Source organism: Suillus subaureus (genome assembly GCF_016647635.1).
Source record: "Suillus subaureus strain MN1 chromosome Unknown BJ212scaffold_5, whole genome shotgun sequence".
In the NCBI taxonomy this organism is placed as follows: Eukaryota; Fungi; Basidiomycota; class Agaricomycetes; order Boletales; family Suillaceae; genus Suillus; species Suillus subaureus.
The window spans coordinates 1,334,029-1,357,244 of NW_024538561.1; the positions used below are offsets into that span (position 1 = coordinate 1,334,029).

At 49.3% G+C, this 23,216-nt stretch overlaps 8 protein-coding genes across 8 annotated transcripts; 3 read left to right on the top strand and 5 right to left on the bottom strand.

The window, feature by feature from the left end:
• Window positions 1-86: 86 nt before the first annotated feature.
• Window positions 87-1,285, bottom strand: BJ212DRAFT_1330584 (uncharacterized protein). The gene is made up of 4 exons (XM_041334733.1): window positions 1,077-1,285; window positions 948-1,029; window positions 663-896; window positions 87-610 (listed from the first exon to the last, which is right to left on the bottom strand). Exons 1-4 carry the CDS (start codon window positions 1,235-1,237, stop codon window positions 179-181), a joined length of 909 nt encoding a protein of 302 aa, XP_041197224.1. The 5' UTR covers window positions 1,238-1,285; the 3' UTR covers window positions 87-178.
• Window positions 1,286-1,406: 121 nt separating this feature from the next.
• On the top strand, window positions 1,407-6,034 carry BJ212DRAFT_1330592 (uncharacterized protein). Its single transcript, XM_041334734.1, has 9 exons — window positions 1,407-2,270; window positions 2,329-3,773; window positions 3,829-4,048; window positions 4,228-4,347; window positions 4,544-4,597; window positions 4,705-4,736; window positions 4,834-4,896; window positions 4,983-5,424; window positions 5,509-6,034. Exons 1-9 carry the CDS (start codon window positions 1,673-1,675, stop codon window positions 5,694-5,696), a joined length of 3,162 nt encoding a protein of 1,053 aa, XP_041197225.1. The 5' UTR covers window positions 1,407-1,672; the 3' UTR covers window positions 5,697-6,034.
• Window positions 6,035-6,058: 24 nt separating this feature from the next.
• On the top strand, window positions 6,059-8,261 carry BJ212DRAFT_1330617 (uncharacterized protein). The gene is made up of 4 exons (XM_041334735.1): window positions 6,059-6,577; window positions 6,612-6,866; window positions 6,962-7,063; window positions 7,084-8,261. Exons 1-4 carry the CDS (start codon window positions 6,392-6,394, stop codon window positions 7,813-7,815), a joined length of 1,275 nt encoding a protein of 424 aa, XP_041197226.1. The 5' UTR covers window positions 6,059-6,391; the 3' UTR covers window positions 7,816-8,261.
• A 1,043-nt stretch (window positions 8,262-9,304) lies between these two features.
• BJ212DRAFT_1574689 (uncharacterized protein) lies at window positions 9,305-13,315 on the bottom strand (the record flags this gene model as incomplete). Its single annotated transcript, XM_041342113.1, has 9 exons — window positions 13,090-13,315; window positions 12,763-13,042; window positions 12,549-12,712; window positions 12,320-12,504; window positions 12,177-12,267; window positions 12,044-12,125; window positions 10,427-11,999; window positions 9,875-10,373; window positions 9,305-9,548 (listed from the first exon to the last, which is right to left on the bottom strand). Exons 2-9 carry the CDS (start codon window positions 12,928-12,930, stop codon window positions 9,305-9,307), a joined length of 3,006 nt encoding a protein of 1,001 aa, XP_041197227.1. The 5' UTR covers window positions 12,931-13,042; window positions 13,090-13,315.
• A 2,220-nt stretch (window positions 13,316-15,535) lies between these two features.
• On the bottom strand, window positions 15,536-16,498 carry BJ212DRAFT_1574690 (uncharacterized protein). Its single transcript, XM_041342114.1, has 4 exons — window positions 16,465-16,498; window positions 15,987-16,411; window positions 15,856-15,918; window positions 15,536-15,804 (listed from the first exon to the last, which is right to left on the bottom strand). Exons 2-4 carry the CDS (start codon window positions 16,295-16,297, stop codon window positions 15,744-15,746), a joined length of 435 nt encoding a protein of 144 aa, XP_041197228.1. The 5' UTR covers window positions 16,298-16,411; window positions 16,465-16,498; the 3' UTR covers window positions 15,536-15,743.
• Window positions 16,499-17,083: 585 nt separating this feature from the next.
• Window positions 17,084-18,124, bottom strand: BJ212DRAFT_1263538 (ribosomal protein L10-domain-containing protein; the record flags this gene model as incomplete). Its single annotated transcript, XM_041330357.1, has 5 exons — window positions 17,084-17,548; window positions 17,596-17,695; window positions 17,746-17,843; window positions 17,979-18,037; window positions 18,097-18,124. The coding sequence occupies 5 exons, from the start codon at window positions 18,122-18,124 to the stop codon at window positions 17,084-17,086; spliced, it is 750 nt and encodes a 249-aa protein (XP_041197229.1).
• Window positions 18,125-18,329: 205 nt separating this feature from the next.
• Window positions 18,330-20,068, top strand: BJ212DRAFT_1330667 (Deoxyhypusine hydroxylase). The gene is given in 9 exon segments (XM_041334736.1): window positions 18,330-18,352; window positions 18,436-18,628; window positions 18,713-18,894; window positions 18,980-19,210; window positions 19,265-19,496; window positions 19,554-19,705; window positions 19,774-19,941; window positions 19,952-19,961; window positions 20,047-20,068. 5 exon segments carry the CDS (start codon window positions 18,479-18,481, stop codon window positions 19,623-19,625), a joined length of 867 nt encoding a protein of 288 aa, XP_041197230.1. The 5' UTR covers window positions 18,330-18,352; window positions 18,436-18,478; the 3' UTR covers window positions 19,626-19,705; window positions 19,774-19,941; window positions 19,952-19,961; window positions 20,047-20,068.
• A 549-nt stretch (window positions 20,069-20,617) lies between these two features.
• BJ212DRAFT_1445029 (Alpha/Beta hydrolase protein) lies at window positions 20,618-22,827 on the bottom strand (the record flags this gene model as incomplete). The annotated part of the gene is made up of 14 exons (XM_041338045.1): window positions 20,618-20,692; window positions 20,751-20,778; window positions 20,840-20,967; window positions 21,021-21,036; window positions 21,097-21,116; window positions 21,169-21,234; window positions 21,290-21,484; window positions 21,535-21,748; window positions 21,799-21,936; window positions 21,987-22,114; window positions 22,242-22,318; window positions 22,365-22,411; window positions 22,480-22,535; window positions 22,588-22,827. The coding sequence occupies 14 exons, from the start codon at window positions 22,825-22,827 to the stop codon at window positions 20,618-20,620; spliced, it is 1,428 nt and encodes a 475-aa protein (XP_041197231.1).
• Window positions 22,828-23,216: the final 389 nt, after the last annotated feature.

The window sequence follows — 23,216 nt, forward strand, 5'->3', positions numbered from 1 at the left end:
CAGTATATCACGATGATGGATCATGTAGAATAGTTGCACATCAATCGCAATCATTAGCAGCTTGGTTTGTATCATTCGAACTGGGGTGGTGTTTTATGTTTTTATGAGAAATACTCGAATGGCAATGCAATGGTATAAACCTGCGATAATGTCAATGGTGACAGGATGAAATGCTAAATTATGAATCTTTCTTTTCCCTCTTCTTATTTCTCTTCTTTGTATCTATGTTGTCCTTGGTCGCAGGGTCGTCAACCTGAGGAGAAGCATCTATGGATCCTTCACAATGTCTCTTTGATCGAAGCTGATCGACGCTCGCGAAGACCACATCTCTAGGTGGTTTTCGACGTTCTGCAATATCAGGAGAATTTACCTCTAATTTTTTCATAGTCCTCTTGGCTTTCTTCCGCGAACTGCGCTCGTCCTTCGTCTTGAGGTCGTGTAGTACGGGCTTTTCTTTTTTAGCTTTTGCTGCTCTCTTTGCCGCTTTCTTATCCTTTTTCTTCCGTTTCAGTCGTTTTCTTTCTCTCCGTTGCTCTCGAGTCTCAAGCAGCTCTGACGATTTCCGCTTTGTACTTTCCTTGCTGCTTGGGACATCAGTCTGAGGAGCGATCTCTCTTTCGGGAGTGGAATCAGCAGAATGCAGGGGGGATGGAGCAGGGGACGATGACTAAATTGCTAGAGTCATCAGGGGCCAACATTGGCCCACGGAAAAATCGAGAATATAAGCCCTTCCTTGCAGCCTCGCGTTTCGCAATGGTCATTACGGAGGTGCGTGGGTAAGTGTCTGAGTCTGGGGTAGATATTCCGGTTGCAGGGGTACCTGACAACGGTCTTCTATTCGAGATGATGCCCGTCGTAGTTCGTTTTAGTTGAAGGGTCGTGGACTCTAATGAATCCTAATCATGCAGTGAGCGGGTGATCGCGCGGTATGAAATACAAGTGCAGACCTCGTTTTGATCGTCGTCGACATCGCTGTCATCATCATCTGCTATCTTGATGGTGATAGCTTTCGTGGCAGCTGAATATAAGCTTCGAATGGATGAGGTATCGGAGAATTTGAATGGAAGAGAACGCACTGATCCCAGAAGGGGAATGCCTCGTCACGGTCCTTGCCTACGCCAGCGAGGTTTCGTTTTTGGGGGATAGCAAGGGGCCTGTCGATAGCGCCCGTGCGAAGGCCTGTGCCTTTGCCTGACCATCCGTACGATGTCAGGTAGCCGTGTCCGTCGAGAGGCATGAAGCAAGGACTTGCAAAAATATTAATATGTAATATCGGTTGTTTAACCCTAACCCAAGCCCCACGTCAGAGGAGGTTAGCGATCAGAATTGCTCATGCTTTTGCAAATGTTCGGCGGGGAGCTTAGCGTGACAGACGTTGCGGTAGGTACTGATTAGCACAACACCCTCCTGATATAAGTCACTATTAAAATAATAGGTATACGTTAAACACTTGGTATATTGTGGACTCGAGTGAGAAAAGAGTGGGGGTCCGTGCGTTTTACGTCAGCAAAAACACCGCGCCACTGAAAGTTGTGGGTTGGTCCCCTTGCGCCTATATTCCCATCAATTGCTTGCACCTTTTCTTGAACTTGCAGTATCTTCTTCTACTGCAATCAGCAATCAGGAAATCGTTGGTTTGTTAGCTTCTTTCGCAGGTCCAAGTCGCACTATTATGGATATCGACAATCCACCACCGCAGGATCTTGACTCAGTTGATCCCGCCCAGTCACTGCGCGCAGCCGCTTTGCTTTCAAGAAAGCGCCGTAAAGTGGCTGTCGAACAACCGCCGGTACCGCCTCAGCGTCCTCTGGTCGAGCAGACTCTGCACTTAGATTACGGTCAAGAAGATACTGCCACTTACTCAGCGCCTTCTGTAAATTTTCCCGCGACAGAAACAAGGATTCCATCGACATCAGAGGAGGTCCCTAATCCGATACCAGAAATTGAAGATGGTCAGATCCGAGAGGAAGGTGAAATCAGCGATACGGAGGAAGCCGCCCCACCGCCAAGGCCTACGTCCCCGCCTCCAAAATTTCGGAGGCTCGAAACTTCCTCGAAGGACACCATCGCTTCCAAGCCTGTTCCTACCTCTCCAGTCGAGTCAAATATTAGGCATAGGCCTTCACCTCGTCTCGATTCTCCTTTCATGTCAAAATCTGCCTTCGAATCAGAAATTTACCAGTCGCCACCACCAGCTTTCCTGCAACCATTTATTCTCGAAACATCCACGTATAGACTTGACCCGGATCATGTCAGGCCAGGGCTGGCCAGTTCGTATTAGCTTTTCATTGATGACGTCAACTAATCATTGTTACTCTTGTAATATAGTGACGGAGGATCAGTATAATACCGCAAAAGACATCGTTTTGGATCTACTTGGTTGGGGTGTTCCCCCCGAGTACCTCATCGATTGTGGCCTTAGCCGTCACGTTGTGTTCTACGTTTTCACCGAACTTAATTTGCGGATGCCCACAAACTTGGATACCAATGGTCTCATCCCATACCCTACGCCTGAAATGCTGTCCTCTATTCCCGCCTCACCTTCGCAATCAATTCGTTCCTCCTCATCAGCGATGCCGCCGCCGCCGACAATCCCTTCTCACAAAGAGTTGACTAGCCCGGTTGCGGCTGCCTCTGATCACTCACGTGGCAGACGCGTTACTCGTCTTGGCTTACGTATATCGTCAGGGGGTGAGCCCACTGTCATGAAGGTGGAGCCCACATCCCCATCAGCAGTTGACTCATCGTCTTCTCGTTCTCTTCACATGATCGAACAGCAACGACGACAAGAGTTACTTGCTCGGAAAGCTGTTTTCGCTTCTCGCAAGGCCAAGCAGTCCGATTCCCCTGGCGGTTCATCTTCGAGGGACAGGGACGTTGAAATGTCTTATGTTGCTCCAACCGAGATTGTCGAAGATTTTTTAAAGAGTATTCCCGCCGTGGACAGCGAAACTGCAGAAAATGGTAGTAATTCTCCATCCTTGCGTCCAGCGCGGTACTCCAGCCCTGAAAACATGGAAGTTGATCAGGCGTTCCTAGGTCTTGTCACGCCGCAATCGACCTCTTCTGCGGAACCATCTGCTTTCTATTCAGCTGACTCAGAAATGTCTGGAGCAGGTGATACTATTTCGCCGGTGACTGATGCTCCACCTTTGTCCGGCAGTTCCACTGCACCATCCTCTGATACGTATTCTGGCGCATCTTCATCCACTGCACCGGTTGACTACTCTAATTCCACCACTCCAATACTCGCACCTGCTACTCCAGGTCATGACACCAACGGCCTGCAACGAAGGGGCACTAAGCGACCAGTCGCTGCAGACTTCGTTGATTTTGACCATGGTCCTGGTACTTCCAGAGCTTCTGGCAACGGTTATTCGAGTAATGGCTACACGCATCCTAATCTACTTCGACGGAATACAGGGAGTTTTGCGGGAGTGAGTGGCATGCGCCGATGTGTCATCGAACTCAGCGATAGCGAGGATGATGGAGATGGCGAAGGGACTGGTGATACTGGTCCATACGACGGCCCATCATCATACTCGCCGATGATCTTTGCGCGTCCCCCACGTTTTAGTGGAAATGGGACGCCAATTTCGTCCAACAGTTTCGCTAACGGCGAAGGGCGTTCGACTCCCGTAAATCTACACCTAACCAACTCCAACGCTTCGGGTATGTCGCCTGCTGCTCTCGCTGAGAAAGAGGAGGAGATCAAAAAGATGCGCCAAATGATTGCTCAGCGAGAAGAGCTTCGGCAGAAAAAACTTGCCGCTGTGCGTTCACCTTGTGTTGCCTTGACCTTCGTAAAATGATTTACCAACGTTTCAGATGTCGGGGAAAGGAACGCCGGCGATCCAACCTACACCCGCAGGGCCTGTCACAGCCGATCCTGCTGTACCTTCTTCGAGCACCGTCGTGATTAGGTCAGAAGATGGTTCCGGAGCGCCCATCAACCAGGAGGACACCGCCACGCCCCTTCATAATGGCCGCGTTGGGGGTGCGCAGTTATCCGAAGCTACTGAAGATGCTGTTATAGCAGATACTCAAGGTTCGCTTTGGTCTTTATCGCCCTCTGCCCGTGTGGTTTTCGTATGGCGTTGTCATGTCGTGGCATTGATTTCATTTCATCTGCGATCTATTTTTGAGCATGTACCGCGTCTGCCCTTGATTTCCACTCTCTTTCCTTTTCTCACATCGGCATACCTGGTGCTTATTGTGGGTCTGCAGATCACACTGAACCGACGACAGTCATCCAAGAAAGCACCGATATTCGTGTGGTCATTTCCGCTGAGGAAGTTGCTCCTGTTGGCACCAGCGGCGAAATAACCTCAACCAAGCACACCATGGGTTCTTCCTGGTTCTTCACCAGTCCGACAGCCGGCTGATATATCTCTTTGTTTGTCCCCCCTCTGGGTTTTGACTGTTGTAATTTTTTTTTCACTTTATACTTCATTTTGTCGTCATCTTTGTTGTTCATTCCTTTCCCTTTCCTGGTCATTCTTTTCATTTTTGATCCTCGCCATTACTACTTGGGTCTACTCAGGGGGTGTAGGATTCGAGCCAATCACTAATGATGGCACCGTCGACGAAGACCAAGGTTCGTAACTCATTGCCTTGGTTGAGCATGTCCTCACTTCTCCGCGGTCGCATTGACCTCGTCACTCCCGTTCGTTCGTTACATTAATATCTTGTTCGCTTTTGCAGCACTAACAGAGGAAGCACGTTCCGAAAAATGGGCAAGGACCTTTCTCTCTGTTCATTCAAGTGTGTTTTATGTCCTGACTTTAATTTTCTGTTTCCTTTCCCCATTCGTGATTCCGGAATTGGATATAGGAATCTGTAAGCGCAACGTTTCATGAAACTGCTGGCGTGTTTGATGGCCTACCGTCGTCAAAGGTGCGTCTTGATCTATTCGATCACTGAGGCTGTAAGGCCTACTTAGGCCTATCTATGCTGACGTCGGGGGTGGCGTGGCATGCCAGGTCCCGAAGAAGGAATCGCAAGATTCTCAAACGAGCTTTCCGTATTATGATTCGCCATTCTCGACCTACCCTCTGCTTCTCTCCCAATTACGTGCAACGCCTTTTGATGATGCCGATTCTTGTCAAGATCCTCGGCGAACTGCCACTCATTCATCCAGATCATCATCGCGAGCCAGTGCGAGCTATGCACCTAATTTATCATCGCCCTCATCACGCGCTTCGCTTATCTACTGTGCACCATCATTATCTCATTCATGTTCGACTGTTTTTGTTCCAGATCTCAAGCCTTTGAAGCTTGCAACGTTGCAGCGCGCCCTTGGTCAAGTCAGTGCTAGCGACTCGGGTCTTCGGGTATGTCAGTACGAAGTGCCTGGTGGAGGTGTTTGTCGCGACAAAGACTGTAACGATCTGCATCTGAGCCGACTCGCGAGCGAGCCGAGTGGTACGTATGCTTTATGTGTCAAGCTTTGAGCTGACTGATGGATTATTTGCTGTGAATACGTCTTGTGTTTACTCATCACACTAGACGCAGACGTAGCGGCGTACGTGCACGGAATATTGCCGCAACCTTGGCGTAGTCGGTGCGACGTACGAGCTATCGAAATTGCCCTTGAACGGGTTCGGCTCGGTAGCAGCACCAGAAATATTGACGAGCGTGTCAGAAGCGCGCTATCAGGACTTGGCATTCCGGCCGTTCCATCAACAAGGTCGTGACACGTTCCAACCATCAGTATGTGACCGACAATGCGGCCCGACCTCGACAGATGATGAAGACCGTGAAACTTAAAGAGACCATTGTCCAAGATGATTCGAATGTCAAAATTGTACAGGGCAAAGGACAAGAGCGCTTAGCGCCACAGGGGCATGGGCTTCTGATGGTACTTGGATTGAGGCTTGGACATAGGATTATGATATAATCAAAGTATTTGGTTGTCACGTCAGAGGGGTTGTGATTGGATGATGCGGAGAGTGAATTTTGTGACACGAGGTTTGACATGTTTTACTAAAATGGATAAGTTTGAGATTGCCACGAGGTAATCATTTCTATAAAAGGGATAGTATTTCCAAATTGAAAGTGAAATAATTACGGAAGCGGGTATCGTGAGAGCGATAGCTGCGGAAGTATAGTCGGCGGGGATTACCGCGGTGTGCCTGGCGGGCATCTGATACTCCGATTGTGACCAAACAAATGACCACAAGGACAGTCTTTTTTTGATCGTCCAGACTGAGACAACACACGCCCCGTTGACAACTCCCTCCCTTTTCCACCTCCTTCCAACTTCAGCGATTCCTTTTAAGGACGCCGTCCGCACTGACACTAAGAACATCCTCCAAGTCGCGTTCAACGTTCATATCATCTTTTATTTCAACGCGTCCTCTTCATCGTCGTCGTAGGGTGAACAACCCATATGGCCTATCGCCGTCAACCTACTTCCACTACGACTAACTCTCCATCTTATCCGTATTCCAACGCCGCGGCTCATCACAGCCAACAACCTTCCCTTTCTGGTCAGACTATTCAACAAGACGACCCCGCCGCATCCTCTCCAACAATGCGTAAGCGCCAACGCACGGACCTCAATTTGGCAAATCCTGTCATTGCGGATCCTCAACAGCAACCACCGCCAGCCTGGTAATCAACAACCTCACCAACATATCCCACAACCAGTACAACAGCCAGGCGTACCAGAGGATGGTTTCATTCATGATCAGGATGCTGCCGAGAGTGGTGGAGACGACGATGATGAAGAGGAGAAACCAAAGTCTGACAAGAAGGCAGGAAGGCGAAAGATTAAGATCGAATTTATTCAAGATAAATCGAGACGTCACATAACATTCTCCAAAAGGAAAGCTGGTACGCGATCGACTTTCTTTGCCCTCTCTGTACTTTTCCTCAATATGTTCGTCTACTTTCGCAGGCATCATGAAAAAGGTCTATTTCATCAATAGACTCTCTCGCTTATCTAACCGATTTTTAGGCGTATGAACTTTCTACTCTCACAGGCACTCAAGTCCTTTTACTCGTCGTGTCAGAAACAGGTCTCGTTTACACCTTTACGACTTCAAAGCTACAACCTCTTGTTACGCAACCAGAGGCAAGAATCTCATTCAAGCATGTCTGAATGCACCCCATGGCTCGCTTCCTTCTGCAATGCCAGTCGGTACACCTATAGGTCGTGCGTCTGGACCAATGTCTTTACCTGGTCCTGGAAGCACTAACCTTCCCGGAGGGCTTACTATTCCGGGCGGTCCTGTTGGTGGCCCTCAAAGCGCCACGAAGGAGGACGGTGACGATGAAGGTGACGAGGAGGCCGCTCGCGGTAATCGCGCAGCTGCAGCCGGAGACAAGCGTCGTCGGCGTCCGTCTACAACTGGCAGTGGGCCTGGTCGTGCCGGTCCTGGATCGCCGCAGACCCCAAATAGCACTATTCCTCCTCCCCTTTCTATTCCCGCTGCCTCTCAGCACCAGCAGCCACAGGCACCACCCCCACCACAAATATCTCTTGGCTCTCCGACGAGTCCTCAGCAGCAACATTCTCAAGTGCCTCAATCCCCTCAGTACGGAACATCCCCAACTGGAGGATACGCTCATGCGCAGCATCATGGTCATCATGCACCTGGTGGCGGTCATGCTGGAAGTCCAACTGACCCTGGCATGTACGGCGGTCATATGGGCTTACCCCCACCAGGTACCTACTCATACCCTGGTCCTGGTGGTCCTGGAGGCCAGGGAGGTCAACCTTTGGGTGGTTTGGCCGCTGCTGCCGCGCAGCACTCGCATTGGGCCCCGCCTCCACCGGTTAGTCAGGGTGGCCATTATGGTCGAAGATGATGGTGACGGGTGCTTACATTCATGCATGATAAACTTTCTTGTCCGTCCAAACTGGGTTGTTTTATGCTTTTCTTACTTCTCTGCATGCTTCCGCTTCTTCGTCTCAGCTTCTTCGCTGTTAGTTACTCACAGCTATTTCGGCTGAAATTGTACAAATAATTGATCAATCTGCGTTTCTTCTCATTTCCCCTGACTTGGTCTTATCCATATTTCTTTCCCCTATATTTTGGATGTTTATCATGTGGTTGGCGTCAAAAGTGCTTCGTACTCCATACACGACTCGCATCTGTGATATTACCAGTTCAACAAAGGCATGTCTTTGGCAAAAATAAAACCCGCGGCCAAACTTGAGCTTCAACGAAACGGGTGCGGCATGTACATTTCTGTCCATATGCTTCATTGTGATCGTTTTCTTTCCTTTCCTTTCTCGTTCCGATCGACCCTAGACAAGTTGTCGCGGAGTCTATTCTGTTCAGAAATGGAGGTAGTGATTGACCCGAGGTCGCGATGCGCGCTCTGCTGGACGGACACTAGATAAGCGAAATCGGTCACTTTGAAATGGAACTTGGCTTGCGATTGCGTTCCGACACGCGATGATCCTGAAACGTTGGTGCACTCCACCCTTTGCGACGTCAACGGGCTCCAAAGATCAAGAATACGGCGAACTCTCACCATCGATCGCTGCGACCTCACCTCTACCTCACCCACGTTCTAGCCATAATTTGTGCCTAGTCACCCGGTTATCAAGTCATGCTCCACAGGAATAAATCACATGCGGGTCTTATCTTCTTTTGACTTTTTACGTAGGAATGACGCGGGGAAGGGTCTTTTCAACCCGAGAATTGAATTGGGTTACGTACGACAGGACCTGACTCGATCCGAAAATGCCGATACTGTTGTCAAGAGATAACAAACTAGTGCTACACTAACCATGACATCACACGTAAAAGATCAAAAATACATGTACAACAAATCCTATCCATCCAATAAATACCGTTAATAAAATTATGCAAGATGAGTCAACGGTGCCGAGATGCTGAGCGCAGTCCACCTTCAAATGGTATACAAGACATGCGTCGAGCACATGCGCGAATGTTCGGAGGTAGAGGGGGAATGTGGGGATGATGGTGCGGAAATGACAAGTCGGCGAGAGACAGGGTTCTGCAAGGCTGGCGAACAAGCTTTTTTTCATCCCCTTGAACAAGCCGAGGACAACGAATACGAAGAGAACGCCACCAGGAAGTCACGATACCTCAGCTGATCCTCCCAAAAAAAGAAAATTCATATCTCCCTATCCCAAATGCAGCCAAGAATGGAAGCCCCTTACAAGGACACCAATCCTTCGCAAGGTATGGCGATATAAAGACAAGGACCAGGCCTAACAGCACGGAACCTTGAATAATCCACATTAGGAAAATAGCTTGAACACTGAAACGAGGCTTCGCCACTGCCTCATGGTCCAAGATCCGGCTGCAGGCGCCGATCATGATCATGCTGTAGGCTTCCATGCAACGAAGACTCGTAATGAACGGCTGAGACGCGTAGCGGGGTGCGGAGCGGCGACGCCGACGGCGCAAGGGGTTCGATCACCACCCCCAAGCCTCCGATACGCCTCCCATTTCTCGCATGCCGTGTCAAACGAGCGCTTTTCCTGTGGTGTCGGACCCGAGATCATACTCCAATTGAATCGGTCCTCGAGCACAGATCCGAGTCCCATGTGTTCCCTCATATCCCTGTAACAACAGAAGTTGATTAGATCATGTTGTCGCGAAGACGAGATCAAAAATAATTTGTTTGGGTGATCAGAAGAAGAAGCAGCAATTGAAACACTATCTCATCCCCCCGTTTGGAAACGATGCCCCTATCAGGAGCACACAGACTGAACTTTCTAAACGTGTATCATCCAGCTGCCGCGCTCCCCACGAAGCCAGCAAAAAAAGACGATTCCACGCCACCCCAAGGTCTCACCATCAAGAATTTAAAAAAAGATAAGCACCATGGATACCGAAGAAGAAGAAAAACTCAAATCCACACAGAGAGAGAAAGAAAGAGTACTCACAGCTCGAACCTCAACAATAACTCGTCAAACTGCGACCTCGTCAACCCCATGATCTTGACATACACACCATCCGTCAAGTTCTTCCTCCCCATGCTTCCCGTCTGAAACTCGCTTACCCACTCCCACATCGCCTCTGCGCATGCTACGATCTCTTTCACGCGCAGCGCCAGATGGAGGTTCAGAAACTTCAGGTCGATGTCTAACGCGGGGTTCGGCAGGGCCCGCATTTGTGTCTGCCGTTGAGTAGAGATTGCGGAATCGAGGGAGGCGTAAGGTGATGCCCCATTACTCAGACCGTCTAGTGAGATAATCGTGTTCTTCAAGTGGCCTGCGGCACCAGCGGCAGACTCAACGCTGGACGAGCCCACACCCACACCCGAACTTGATACCGAAAGTAGCGTATTCGCCCCATCGGGTTCCCTCAGCGGTGGGAAACGCAACAGATTGGCGGGTGCGTGCGAACGTCTACACGTCCCAGTTAGCTCAAACCCTGACATCGCTTTGCGCAGAGAAATAGAGGACAGGTTGGATGAGCCTGATATATAGGCCTACCCGACTTGGAGTGAGGCACCCTCCGTAATTCCACCCTATCAACATCTGCCCCACTCGAAAACGATGCAATAAACAAGGACTCACCCTTGAACCACAGCCCCACCGTATTAGCCAACAAACTCAACGGAGAAAGGTTAATGAACCGTTCCGCGTGCATCTCGTTGTAGATCGTCTCCAGGACTGTATGGTCGCGCGGATCCGGTGGTATGACGCCTCGAGAATCCGGTGGTACGACACCTCGCGAGTCTAGTGGTGCGACACCTCGCGAATCCAGTGGTACGACACCTCGCGCATCCAATGGCGGTGATACGACGCTCCCAGAATCAAGCGCAGCGCCACCCCGCAAATCCGGCGGCGTACCCACAGGAAACTGTACCTCCGTCCCCTCACCCAATTCATCCTCCAACAGCCTCGAACTCGAACTCGGACTTCCAACACCCACACTGGTACCGCTCCTGACACCGAACCCCAGATTCCCCAAGCCAACGCTCACTCGACTCCCCAGCGAACCTCTACTCCTGCCCTTCCCGGTTTGACTTTGACTATCCCTCCCACTACTAGAACTCGAACTGGAACTCTCCCCCATCAGCGAAACTCGACTCTTATTCTGCGGCAACACGAAAAAAGGGGTAGGAGGCTCCATCAACACCGCCTGCGCTGCCTTGTTCCTTTTTTGTGGGACTGGGGGTGAACCTGAGCTAGGGCTAGTGCCGAAGCCGGACCCAGAGGCGAAGAGAGAACCAGAACCAGTAACGGAACCGGAGACACTGGCAGAACTGGAACCAGAAGAACCAGACGCAGTGACAGACCCCACACTGACGAAAAAGGGAGCATGCATAGGTTCCATCAACACAGCCTGTGCAGCCTTGTTGAATTTATGGGATGGTGGTGGACGAGGGGTCAGTGAAGGCGTTGAGGTGTGGTTCATCATGCTTGGCGTCGGCGTGCTGCTGTCCGAGGAGAAAGAAAGGAATGTACTTTGCGAGGAGGAGGAAGAAAGGAATGGTTGTGAGGGGTTCGAAAGGGGGGGTTGGGACGAAGGAAGAGGGGTGAACGGTTGGAAAGAGGGACTCGAAGGAGAAGTTGTGCTTGGCCTGGCTAAAGTCACCGTCTCATGGGATATATTGCCAGAGGGAGGCTGGCGCAAAGAACGATGGATGAACGCATTGGCGTGGGTATTGTTCGAAGCCACGGAATGGCTGTTAGTAGGGAGGGAGGTGGATATAGTTGGGTGTTCACGTTCGTGTTTGGAATTGGAAGGGCCCTCGATGTTTGAACGATGGGGGTGGGTGTTGATAGTAATAGATGGTATAGAGTCAGGAGTGGTGACAGCACTCATGGAACCCGCAGAGTCCGAGCTGCTCGTGCTCCCGATTGCGCTGTTCCTCCCTGATTCGGTCCCGGGGCTTGGACTAGAGGTGGAGATGGAGACGCTGCTTCCTTTACTTCTCAGCGTCCCAACTTCGCTGCCTTCCACATCTGACCGCCCCGGGAAGCTCAAGTCTTCTTCGATGACTTCGAATGCCGCGCCTGGTTTCATCACGCGGGTAATTTCTTCGAAGAGGTCGTCCCACTATGCGGTGTTAGCAGAGTAAGGTGGAGAAAACACAGACGCACCTTGTCCTCTGGTACGCCTCGAGCGATACGTTTGACGTGTACAAAATCGAAAGATTCGTTTGCGAAAGGAAGACCTTCGAGGCTGTGCGAGTCAACGATGAGAGTGGGATATGGACTAGGTAGGTGAACCTACAAATTGGCTTGGACCCAGCTTACTCTCTTCAACAGGTCCTTGTCTCTGGAGAGACGGACGAGGTCAGGGTGGAGAGATACAACATCGAGGCCTGTAAGTTGTTGTTAGCGTTCCTTGGCAGTGATAGCGAATGGAGGACTGACCGACGACTTCGCAGGCTTTCCAGTGTTTGGCAGCTTCGACTACCCATACGCCGTTCCCGGAGCCTATATCCAATATTCTCTTAAGAGGGACATCCGGTGGTGGTTTGTTCCAGGATGGCGGGAATACATGCCAAGTTAAGGAACCGCCACTCATTTGGCGGGCCAGGAGGGTGTCGACGGCGTCTCTGGATAGATATGAGTGGAGTCAAGGAAGGAGATGGCCACATACAGATCTAGGACGTTTCGTTCATGATTCCTGGGATAAGGGACTTCATGGCGCCTGAAACCGTGGTGGAGCCTACCCGAGGTATCGATGCCGCCATGGACGTTGAGCACGAGGGCAGCATCAGAAGGAGAGGAGTTGTCTTCAGCTCTTAGTGAGTTTGGTATTGGCTGTGATTGATAATAAGGATGAGTGATTGGATTGTGCGCAGCGGACGTACTTTGGCAGTAGAAGCGCCTGGAGCTGCACGTGAAAGGGGTAGTACACCAACTGGACCACGTAGTATAAGGTTTGGCTGTGGTGGAGAAGAAGGGGGAGCTGTTGGGATAGGTTTTGATGGGTATGAGGATGCACTCCAAGGAGAGAGACCGCCTGGCGTTGGGTACATTGGTTGTGGTACGTGAATTAAGTTGCTGCGAGGGAGTTACTGGATCCGGTGGTAATGGAGGAAGAGGGGAAGTTGGTGGTGGAAAACGAGGAGGAGTTCTTCGATTTATAAACTAGAGATTTATCAGTGAGAGTGAGTTTATCAGTCCAACGATCTTACTGGTATAAGTTCATTCCTCAATCTATCTGGGTTCCTCGGTGGTCTAGGTGGTAGTTCATAAGTTGGAGCAACGGTATATGGAAAGAGATCAATAATATCGGATAAATTATCACTATTATCGTTCATCGTCGTCGTCGACGACGACGAAGCAGCTGCAGCAGATCTGAGGAATACGGGGAACGGGGACAACATTTTAGTCCTTCAAATAATTGAAACCCGTTCTTACATAGCCCGACACAAACTAGTGACCGACGTCATACAGATTTATCAGCCAATAGCGTCACACCAGTCACTGCCCGCCACACAGCGAGTACCCAGATAAGCAAACTGTTCCTGTCCGACAGCAAGCACTACCCCTGTTCCTCTCTTTTGGCGATTACCTGAGGATCCGACGTGGAGGCACATCGCCTCAGTCTTCGAGCAATGTCCTCGTCCTCGTCGCGAAAGTTGGACGCTGACGCGGCGGACGCACAGTACTGGAATTTTAAATTCAAACTCTTGGATAAAAAATTTCTGGACAGTCCACTATCTTATCTCATGTCTGAGACTGATACACCTCCCCCGTACGGCGGCGTCGCAGCACCCTTGGAATCACTCCGACCAACTTTCTGTGGAAGAAACGGAATGTTCTATCGTGCATCCATCACATAGTCTCCACTCCTAATCTCACTCCTTCCTCTATCACAAAAATAGCCACCGCATGCGCTGCCACCCTTACGCCCGCACAGTTCGCCCATCTCCTCCAAAAACCCAACATAGAAGGTCACACAGCCCTGTATTGGTCAATCGTCAATCACAGGCGAGAAGCCTTTTCCGCACTTGCCACATTCATCCCGTAATTTACTCCTGTTTGCTCTTCCGGCCTGCGTCTGGCCTGTATCGCAACTAGTGACCACGAATTGTTCACCCAACTGAAGTTGGGGCATGTTGTCAATCGTAAGTGGTCACACTCCTGCCCACAAGGCTTTGATTAATTATCATGTTGTAGCCAAGCACGAGTCTTGAGACGTTTTCTGGGCTGTCCGCCTGATGAGGTACAGGTGCACTCTGTCGCAGGGCATACTCCCACAAAGAATGAGTTTGTTGCTTGCTTCTCCATCAGGATGTTCCAGAAACGCCTGCGCGCGAATCCAACACAGGAATTGGGCATAGAATTTATTGCAGGGGGTACGAGCCATACTTCTTGGTATTCCTGATGCTGATTCAATCCTTGCAGGGCATATATGGTTGCTGAAGTCCTGTATGAAGAAAGAACACCGGCCCATCTCGCTTGGTCTTTCTGACGAGAGTTTGCCGGCGTATATAGACCTCCGTGTGCTTGTCATCCAGGCACCCAGTGGGAAAACACCACTGCGAATACCGCATCCTTCCAAAACATTTACCATGGTACCTATGGGGTGGGTTTATTTCAACACGGCATCAAATTGTTACACCTCAATGTATTGGTATTTGGACTGGCTGATGAACGAGCAAGTCTTTCCTATCTTGTTTTGCAGTTGTTCTGATGACCGTGTCGTTAGCACGACTATGCTGGATTGCGATGGCACCCTGCATGCACAGCTGGAGATCACATTAACATAGCCACTCCGTTACTCTCGCACTCCATTCTGGCTTATGTGCTTCTAGTATTTATTCCGTCGATCTCATTGCTTCGTATTATAACCTGTTACCTGATAGTTGATCCTTTCCTTGCCGCCCAAGCGCATACTTGGCACCTTTGTGAACATCTGCCACAAGTGCGCGCATCGGCTCACACGACCATACATCCACAACTGAGCATCATGATATGAATAACTATAATGTACATCATGAACGGACAACCGTAAATCAGTGGAGAACATTTATCATCTCCTGTTTCTCATCTGGGATGGGATTTGCGCCCTCGACAACAGAGGACCATCATAGACTCTGTTCATGGTCGAGGTTTCGTATGATAGGTCGGATTTGCGTTGGATTAGCAGCTAGGTACATTTTGTGTCTACTCACTTACCCTTTCTCCCTCGGAATATGGTCTGGTCAATTTCTCACTTCCGCAGGGAATGTAGAAGAAGAACTGCCTGGTTACCGAGGTTTTTGGTATGCGGATCACTTGTAGAATTGCCAAACTTGAGGAGTAATGAGAACCTTCTGCACTGGTATCAGCATCTTGTATCCTGGCCTGCTGCCTTCTCTACACAGAGTCGATACCATTCAATTTTCCTCAGCTGCGGCACTCCTTGAACATGATTGAAATGACCACCATGATGAAAGGCAGCACCTCCGAGTCACATGCCTGGCACTAGTGATGTACCCTCTACAAGGAGGTTTAACGCGCAGCCTGGCACTGGTACAGTGGTAGTGGTGTTGATGGTGGTCCTGGTGGTGGTGGGGGCAAAAATAATAATCATGGGCGCAGGTTTGTAGAACATTGTACTAAATCAGACTTACGGTTGTCCGTTAATGATGTATATTATAGTGATTCATACATAATACTCAGTTGTAGATGTATGGTCGTGAGTTGATGCGCGCACTCGTGACAGATGTTCACGAAGGTGCCAATTACAAGGAAATGATCAGTCATCAGGTAACAGATTATAACATGAAGCAATGAAATCGACAGAATAAACACTAGAAGCACATAAGCCAGAACGGAGCGCGAGAGTGGTGGGGAGTCGCTACGTCAATGTGATCTCCAGCTTTGCATGCAGGGTGCCATTGCAATCCAACGTAGTTTTGCTGAAAACACGGTCATCAGAACATTTGCAAAACAAGGTAGGAAGGACGCACTCGTTCATCAGCCAGGCCAAAGGCCAGAAGATCGAGACGTATATTTTTGATGCTATGATGAATCTGTGTTACCGACAGTGGGAAGATGAATCGTGAAACCATCAGTATGCTTTGACTTGGAATGAACGCACACCATAGGTTTCATGGTAAACATTTTGTAAGGATGCAGTATTCGCATATCTTCGAGTGTGGTTTTCCCACTGGGTGCCTGGATGACAAGCGCAGAGGAGTCTACACGCGCCGACAAATCCTCAGAAAGACTAAACTCGATGCGCCACTGCCCTTTTGCCATATGGAATTCCAACAACCATATGTGCCCTGCGAGGATCGACAACTGAATGAACCAGAACCAGGAATACCGAGAGGCATCGCTCGTACCCCCTACAATAAATTCTATGCCCAATGCCTGTGTTGGATCCGCGCGCAGACGTTTCGGGAACATCCTGATGCAGAAGCAAGCGACAAACTCGTTGTTTTTGGGTGTATGCCCTGTGACAGAGCACCCGTGCCTCAGCAGGCGGACAGCCCAGAAAACGTCTCGAAGGCTCGCCCTCGGCTACAACATGATAATTAATTAACGAGTGTGAGCACTTACGATTGACAACATACCCCAACCCAACTTCAGATGGGTAAACAATTCGTGGTCACTAGTTGCGATACAAACCTGACGCAAGTCGGAAGAGCAAACGCGAGTGAATTGTGGGATGAATGTGGCAAGTGCAGAAAACGCTTCTCGCCCGTGATTGACGATTGACCAATACAAGGCTGTGACCTTCTATGTTGGGTTCTTGCAGGAGGTGGGTGAACTGTGAAGGCGGAAGCGTAGCAGCAGCACATGCGTTAGCTATTTTTATGATAGAGAAAGGGGTGAGATCAGGAGTGGAGACCATATCACGGATGCATGATAGGACGATTGTTCGTTTCTGCTTCTTCCGTAGAAAGGAGAATAAGTCATCTGCCGATGGAGTGGACGGAGTCTAACTAGTGATACGGACAGGGAGATCTCGTCGTGCGTGGGAGGTGTGTCAATTACGGACTTTCTGTCATCGAGGGCCTCAGACTTGGTAGCCATCATTCGAAGGGGAATGGAGAGAAGATAGGGGCCTGAAAGAGTCAAGGACCACACAGCATTTTCTCTATAATTTGAACATCTTCTCGCCCACATAGTAATAGTAAACTGGTTCTTCCCAGTCGTGGTTCATCGCGTGATCACCGAAGGAATTGAAACCTACTCGCTCATCTCCTCATCTTCAAGATCCTCATCACCTTCCTGTTCTATCTCCGTACATCTACCCTCAACTTGAACAACCTCCCCGCTGGCAGCATCCCACCTTGCCAACAACCCAACCCTAAACACCACTAACTTCTCACCAAGAAGTTTGAGTAGCTGCGCCTGCTCGCCCGTCAAAGCCTTCCCCTTATCACACACCCGATGAGGATTTTCAAGCGTTGGTACACCCCGCTTCATCGACGTCGTGAGACCCAGCTTCCGGAGCTGCGGGTCCTCATTATGCGGGAACGGCTCAGGCGGGTCCGAGTGTACCCGCATCACAGGTCCTACAGGTAGCATCACCGTTCGCGTAGCTTTGTTTCCCGTTCGCGCGTAATCCGCTTGTTTGAAATCGTCGAACCACTCGATCACTTCTTGAGGTTCTGAATCCGTGAAAAACAATCCTACCTGGCCTTTTATTTGCTGAGATGTTTTGTTAGGCCGAGATGAACTTGGAAATGTTAGCTCACTTGGGCCAGTTTGTGGAGTCCCATTCGATGCTCTTCTTCTACTGTCGTGCCTAGGGCTTTGGCCATTACTGCTCCTCGACCGAAGAATATCCGTGCTGAACTGCAAGTCGTGAGTCGATGGTGTAGACAGGAAAAGAAGCAAGGTCATACTCTTTCCATAGTTTCCGCACAGTTTTTAGATGGGCATTGCGCATCGCGCCGACTTCAAACAGCCAGCAGTATTTCCATTTTTCAGCATTTTGTTGTACCTTGGAATGAAAGAACATTTAGCACTCGCATAAGCAGGGCACCGGGCAGTAGAAAGCGCCCTGAAATCGTCTATGATACCGTCTGTCTCCGCAGAAATGCATCCAGAGGGCAGAACAAATTCCACAAAAACTAACCTCGGCCAACAGTGCATTTTTATGCTCCCTCGTCTTTTTCGAGACGTTTGTAAGAGACACTATCCACACAGAATACGACATCAACCTCCATCACGATCATAAAAGAGTATAAACTTACCGAGTTTTGAACGTTTTGACTTGGGCATGGTATGTAGGAGAATAAGGTTTAGCAGATGAAATCAAAAGTCCGCTGCGCCAAATTATCTTTCATCTCGATCCTGCTCGATGGATGCCGTTTCTCCCAAGCGAGCTTTCTGCCATTCGCTCTGCTCTCCTCAACACGAGCGGTACTGTGCCCTTGCACGATCGTTTCAGAGCTCTCTTCACGTTGAAAAGTCTGAAGAATGATGAAGCAGTCAAGATCATATCTGAAGGTACGTGAATTTCGTCTGTTCTCTTGTTCGTGTGATCCTTTTCTTTCGATCCTAACATCAACCACCATATCTTTCATAACAAGCCCTTTCATGCGATTCCCTGCTGAGACAAGCATGCACTGATGCATGGTCCATCCACCAGGCTTCGCTGATCACTCAGCACTGCTTAAGCACGAGCTTGCATACTGCTTAGGACAGATGAAGCTCGTCTCAGCTTTGCCAGTCCTTCAATCAGTGCTGGAGAATCTTGACGAGGATCCGATGGTCCGGCATGAGGTGAGCGTCTCCATCGTCCCGCTTCGCACAGTCCCGCTTTTGTACGCTCTAGTGTATCATGATGTTAACTAGCATTCGAGACAGGCAGCAGAAGCAATAGGCGCAATCTCATCGCCTGATTTCAAAGCAGTCCTTACAAAGTACCTCACCGATCCCAACAGGAGTGTGCGTGAGACGTGCGAGATCGCGCTCGCTAAAATTGAATGGGACAATTCTGAAGAGGGACGCCAACATCTTGTGTCAAAAGAATCGTCAGATCAAACACCGTATGTAACTTTCATTGCCTATTTCGACATTCCATTCTACCCCCATTACTGCATGAATCATAAGTGACTCACAACACATACACAGTGCATACACCTCCATCGACCCTGCTCCACCCTGCTCCAAACTTCTCTCTGGTCAGCCCAGACCTGACGACCTGTCTGAATCTTCAATCGCCTCCCTCCGTGCTACGCTTTTGGATATTTCCGTCCCCCTCTTCCAACGCTATCGTGCCTATGTTTGCACTCCGCAACATCGGACGCCAGCAGCCGTGGATGCACTAGCAGCAGGATTCTCTGATGACAGCGCCTTGTTCAAGTCCGCCTCTTCAAATTTTTGACTTCATCATGATACTCAACTTATCTACTGCAGGCATGAAATCGCCTTTGTTTTTGGCCAACTCTTGAGCGCGCATTCTGTACCTTCATTGCTTAATGTTCTGCAAGACGCATCCGAGTCCGATATGGTGCGGCACGAGGCTGCGGAGGCGCTTGGAGGAATCGCCACACCTGAGGTACTGCCCCATCTTAAAGAATGGATGACGCGCGAGGATTCTCCGCGCGTTGTGCGGGAAAGCTGTCAGGTTGCTATTGACATGTGGGAGGTGTGTTATTTCTCGCTTCCTATAAAGCTTTTAGGATCTATTTCTAACGATTGGTAGTATGAGAACTCGGGGCAATTCCAGTATGCGAATGGACTGGAGAGCGTTAGGGTAGAGGCTACCCCTGCCTGATCCGTGTCGTGGTCGTTAACTATTAATCAACGTGATGTGTGCCGAATTTGCGCCAAATGCAGGATCCCGAATGGTCCTCGGCAAGCCCTTATTTTCTTATCACAATTAGTTTCTCCTCTGATGTGGGTGATATTGGGCAAATTGTCAGTTCTATCCGACATCGAATGTCCACCAGTGGACCACGTTTATCTGTTCTCATGTCCAGCCCTGCAATTGCCGTGTACCCGGGTCTGACTCAGGGACTCCGTATATTATTGACATTTGGGGCTTCAGATGAGAGCGGCAGCGTTGTTTCTGCTCTCCTTCACGAGATCGATGACCTGCAGTGAGCAAAAGACCTGGTGAGTAACACGCGTGTGCATATTACCCGGTACCGCTCAGAATCAGATTGCGCGAACATATATGGTAAATATGCATGCAGTAGCTTTCCTTGTAATCCGCCCACCTCGAACCGCCAACATTTGACGCGCTTAGAATGCCTATGCCTGCAGTCTTACATAACAGGCAGCCATATGGTCTTTTTCACCTCACGACATTCATATGTCTGATCCTTTTATTAGCTTTAGTTAATTCATTGGTGCTTGGAAGCGGGTTTTGGATATAAAATGTTATCGAAGTGAGACAAGACTGCATTCGATGTGTTTTTGGGATTCTAACAAGTACAAGGACTTCTCTTCGACCAGCTGCGAGAAAGAAAAAAATGCATCTAGAGATCTAGACAGGAACTCTCATGGCACGACACCGATCCTACACTGCAGAGAGATGCAGAACAGGACAGACTAACAGGAAATACGCACAGCAACATAGCATGATCTAGTGGACGTAATAGCCACCGTCCTTAGATTTTCGGTCTTTGAATTAAATGAGACTTCCACGAATGAAATTTAACGCAAGCATTTGCACAATAGGTCTCAGAGGAACTGTTTGCCCACTGCCCAAATACGCGAAGAACCTCAATCCAGATTCACGATGCGTGCTCCTAAATCCACCCTTTAGACAGAGTGAAGTTGTTCCTTATGAACAACCTGCGAGAAAATCTCCAAAGCTGCTTGGGGCTGGAAGGCAGCCTAACAATGACATAACAGGCATCAGTGGATATCATCATCCTCAGGCGAGTCAACTGACCACTTCGTGTCCAGCACCATACACCCGTCTAAAACGTAAAATGATGAGGTATATCTCTCGTTAACAAGCTGAGATGACAAAAGACTTACGCAAAGGAGAAGTTGTCGACGTTCTGCACAGCCGCAACAGGCGTGCCGTTGATCGTCATATTGGTGAATGGGGTATTATGGAGTGTCTCATTGCCATACCAATCCATTGCGAGAACTGACGCGTGGCCCTATTAGCCAAAATAATTCAGCGACGTTGGTGGCAAAATACGCGACAGCCTACCCCAAGCCAGTTGCAACTAAAATCAATGAGGTGTCAGGATCATGATATAAAAGGTTATTACAGCACAAAAACGAACTTCATATCAGCATCTCCAGCCTGTTCTTCCCTGGTAAATTAGCAGACAATGAAGCAGTAACTAAGTACGCACCCAAATCAAAATCTTCATCCCAGAGTTTGCCAGAGCCGATAGCTGGGGTAGCCATGTTCTAGCATCCTTTAACAGGAAGTTCTATTTAGTACTTGAGGAAAGAAGTTGGACAAATACATACGTCTCCTGTCTTTACAAATTCTTCATACGGTGCGTCTGGGCATTCCTTGTATTTGACCTGAGCACCGATCTTCTTCATGACATCTTTTTTGCGCAAATAGTGCACATAGTATTCAGGGGGGAATAAGGCAGATGAATTTTGACGTATATCATAGCTGTCGTAATCGCCCACGGCAGGGACGAAAACATTGTCGATCTGCAAGAGTTTGGTGATGTCCATACATATTGTATTGATATATTACTTACGCAGTAATTATCAGCATCTCGGCAAATCTTGTTCGAGTGAGCGGAAGTTCCAGCAGCGTAGCAAGCATTCTCTTGCACTACGCAACCATCAGGACCATACAAGGCATCCGAAATGTTCTTAAGTACGTCATCTGGCTGGAGCTGTCCATAGCCAGGGGCATAAGTCGCAAAGTTTAGGTATGCGATGTTCTGAATGAGCGGATCATACCAGCCACTGTGAATGCTCATTCAACGGGGTATTAGTAAGTCAAGAAAGCGACTTGCTTGTTGATCATCAAGGCGCTGACAACAACTGGAACAGCATCAATCTCCCCACTAGCGATTAAGGCGTTTTGCTCTTCGAAGTAGGTCACAAAACTGGGTCCGTAGTGACCACCATAGCTCTCTGTGCCAAAGATGAACCTGAGCCCGGCATAAGTAACCGTCCATGATAGTTGAGTTAAGCGACTGACTCTCGACTGGCATACTTCGAAAATAGCTGGCTTTCAAACAAAACCTGGAATGCAGTCCATACAAAGGGCGCAGCGGCTTCTGTGCTGTTTACCGCATCAGTGCCGTAAGAAAACCCTGTTCCGATTGGCTGGTCAATGTAGATTACTGGGTAAGGAAGTCAGCTCTGGTGACGAAATCGGAGGGCTACGTGCTACATACCATTGCTGAGACTATTCCAGCTGCAGGAACCCATGTTAGATTAGCATATGAAAAACAGCTATAATCCTGGCATACCTGTAGGGGTTAAGAGTGGTGGAATTGCGGTCGGCATTCACTAAGCATGGCCCGTTCTCTGTAGAAAATTAGAATCTAATTGAAAGGTAATGAAACCAATCAACCTTGGAACAATCCAATCATAGAAGAACATCCAGGGCCGCCATTCAACCTGCGAGAGCGGTTCAGAGGTGGGACTCAACTCAAGTACTTAGGTGACCCAGCTTCCCGGCAACCTACCACAGAGTGAATGGGGCTGTTTCCGGTGAGTTTCTAGACTCGAAGAACCAGAACCACTGTGTCTTAAGTCAGTTTACATCTAGAGCATTGCCGGGAACAGCGAGATACCATGGACATGTTTGTGCCAACGTCAATGTAACCAGAAAACTGGGTAACATTCGGAGTCGTTTCACAGATTCCTGAGTTCTTGACATAGCGAATGCCAGTTGCATTGTGAACCTTGGATTGAATCTCGACGTGCCCTGCTTCCGTAGTATCAAGATCGCCCTTGACAACAGAAACGGCACGAAGAACGGATAAGCTAGCTATTAGCGTAACGCCAACTCGGACGAGTGTTCTCAGAAACATGCCAGCACACACCGGTGGGGAAATCTGTAAATAAAGTTTTCATGGTCAATTAACTCAAGGTACTTATAGAGTACCAGGCACTCTGGCTAGATATTATCAAGCGATTGGAAGCAAGTGCCCACATGGCGAGAAAAAAAAGAGATATGACAACGTGCTGATGGGTCGTACGTGAGCGCTTCAGCATAAGGGTGCTGTTTTAGACTGCTTGGTTCCACGGCTGGCAAGCGAAAACCCACTGGTGTGCTAGAAATAGGGACTTGGCCACCGGCCGCATCGACCAGCGGGCGACTGCTGACCTCAGTTGGAACTTGGCAAACGACGCCGCCGCCGAAACCATTACGAAGCCGGGTGCCGTCGGGCCGCCCGGCCGCCGCATGCAGCATGCTCCC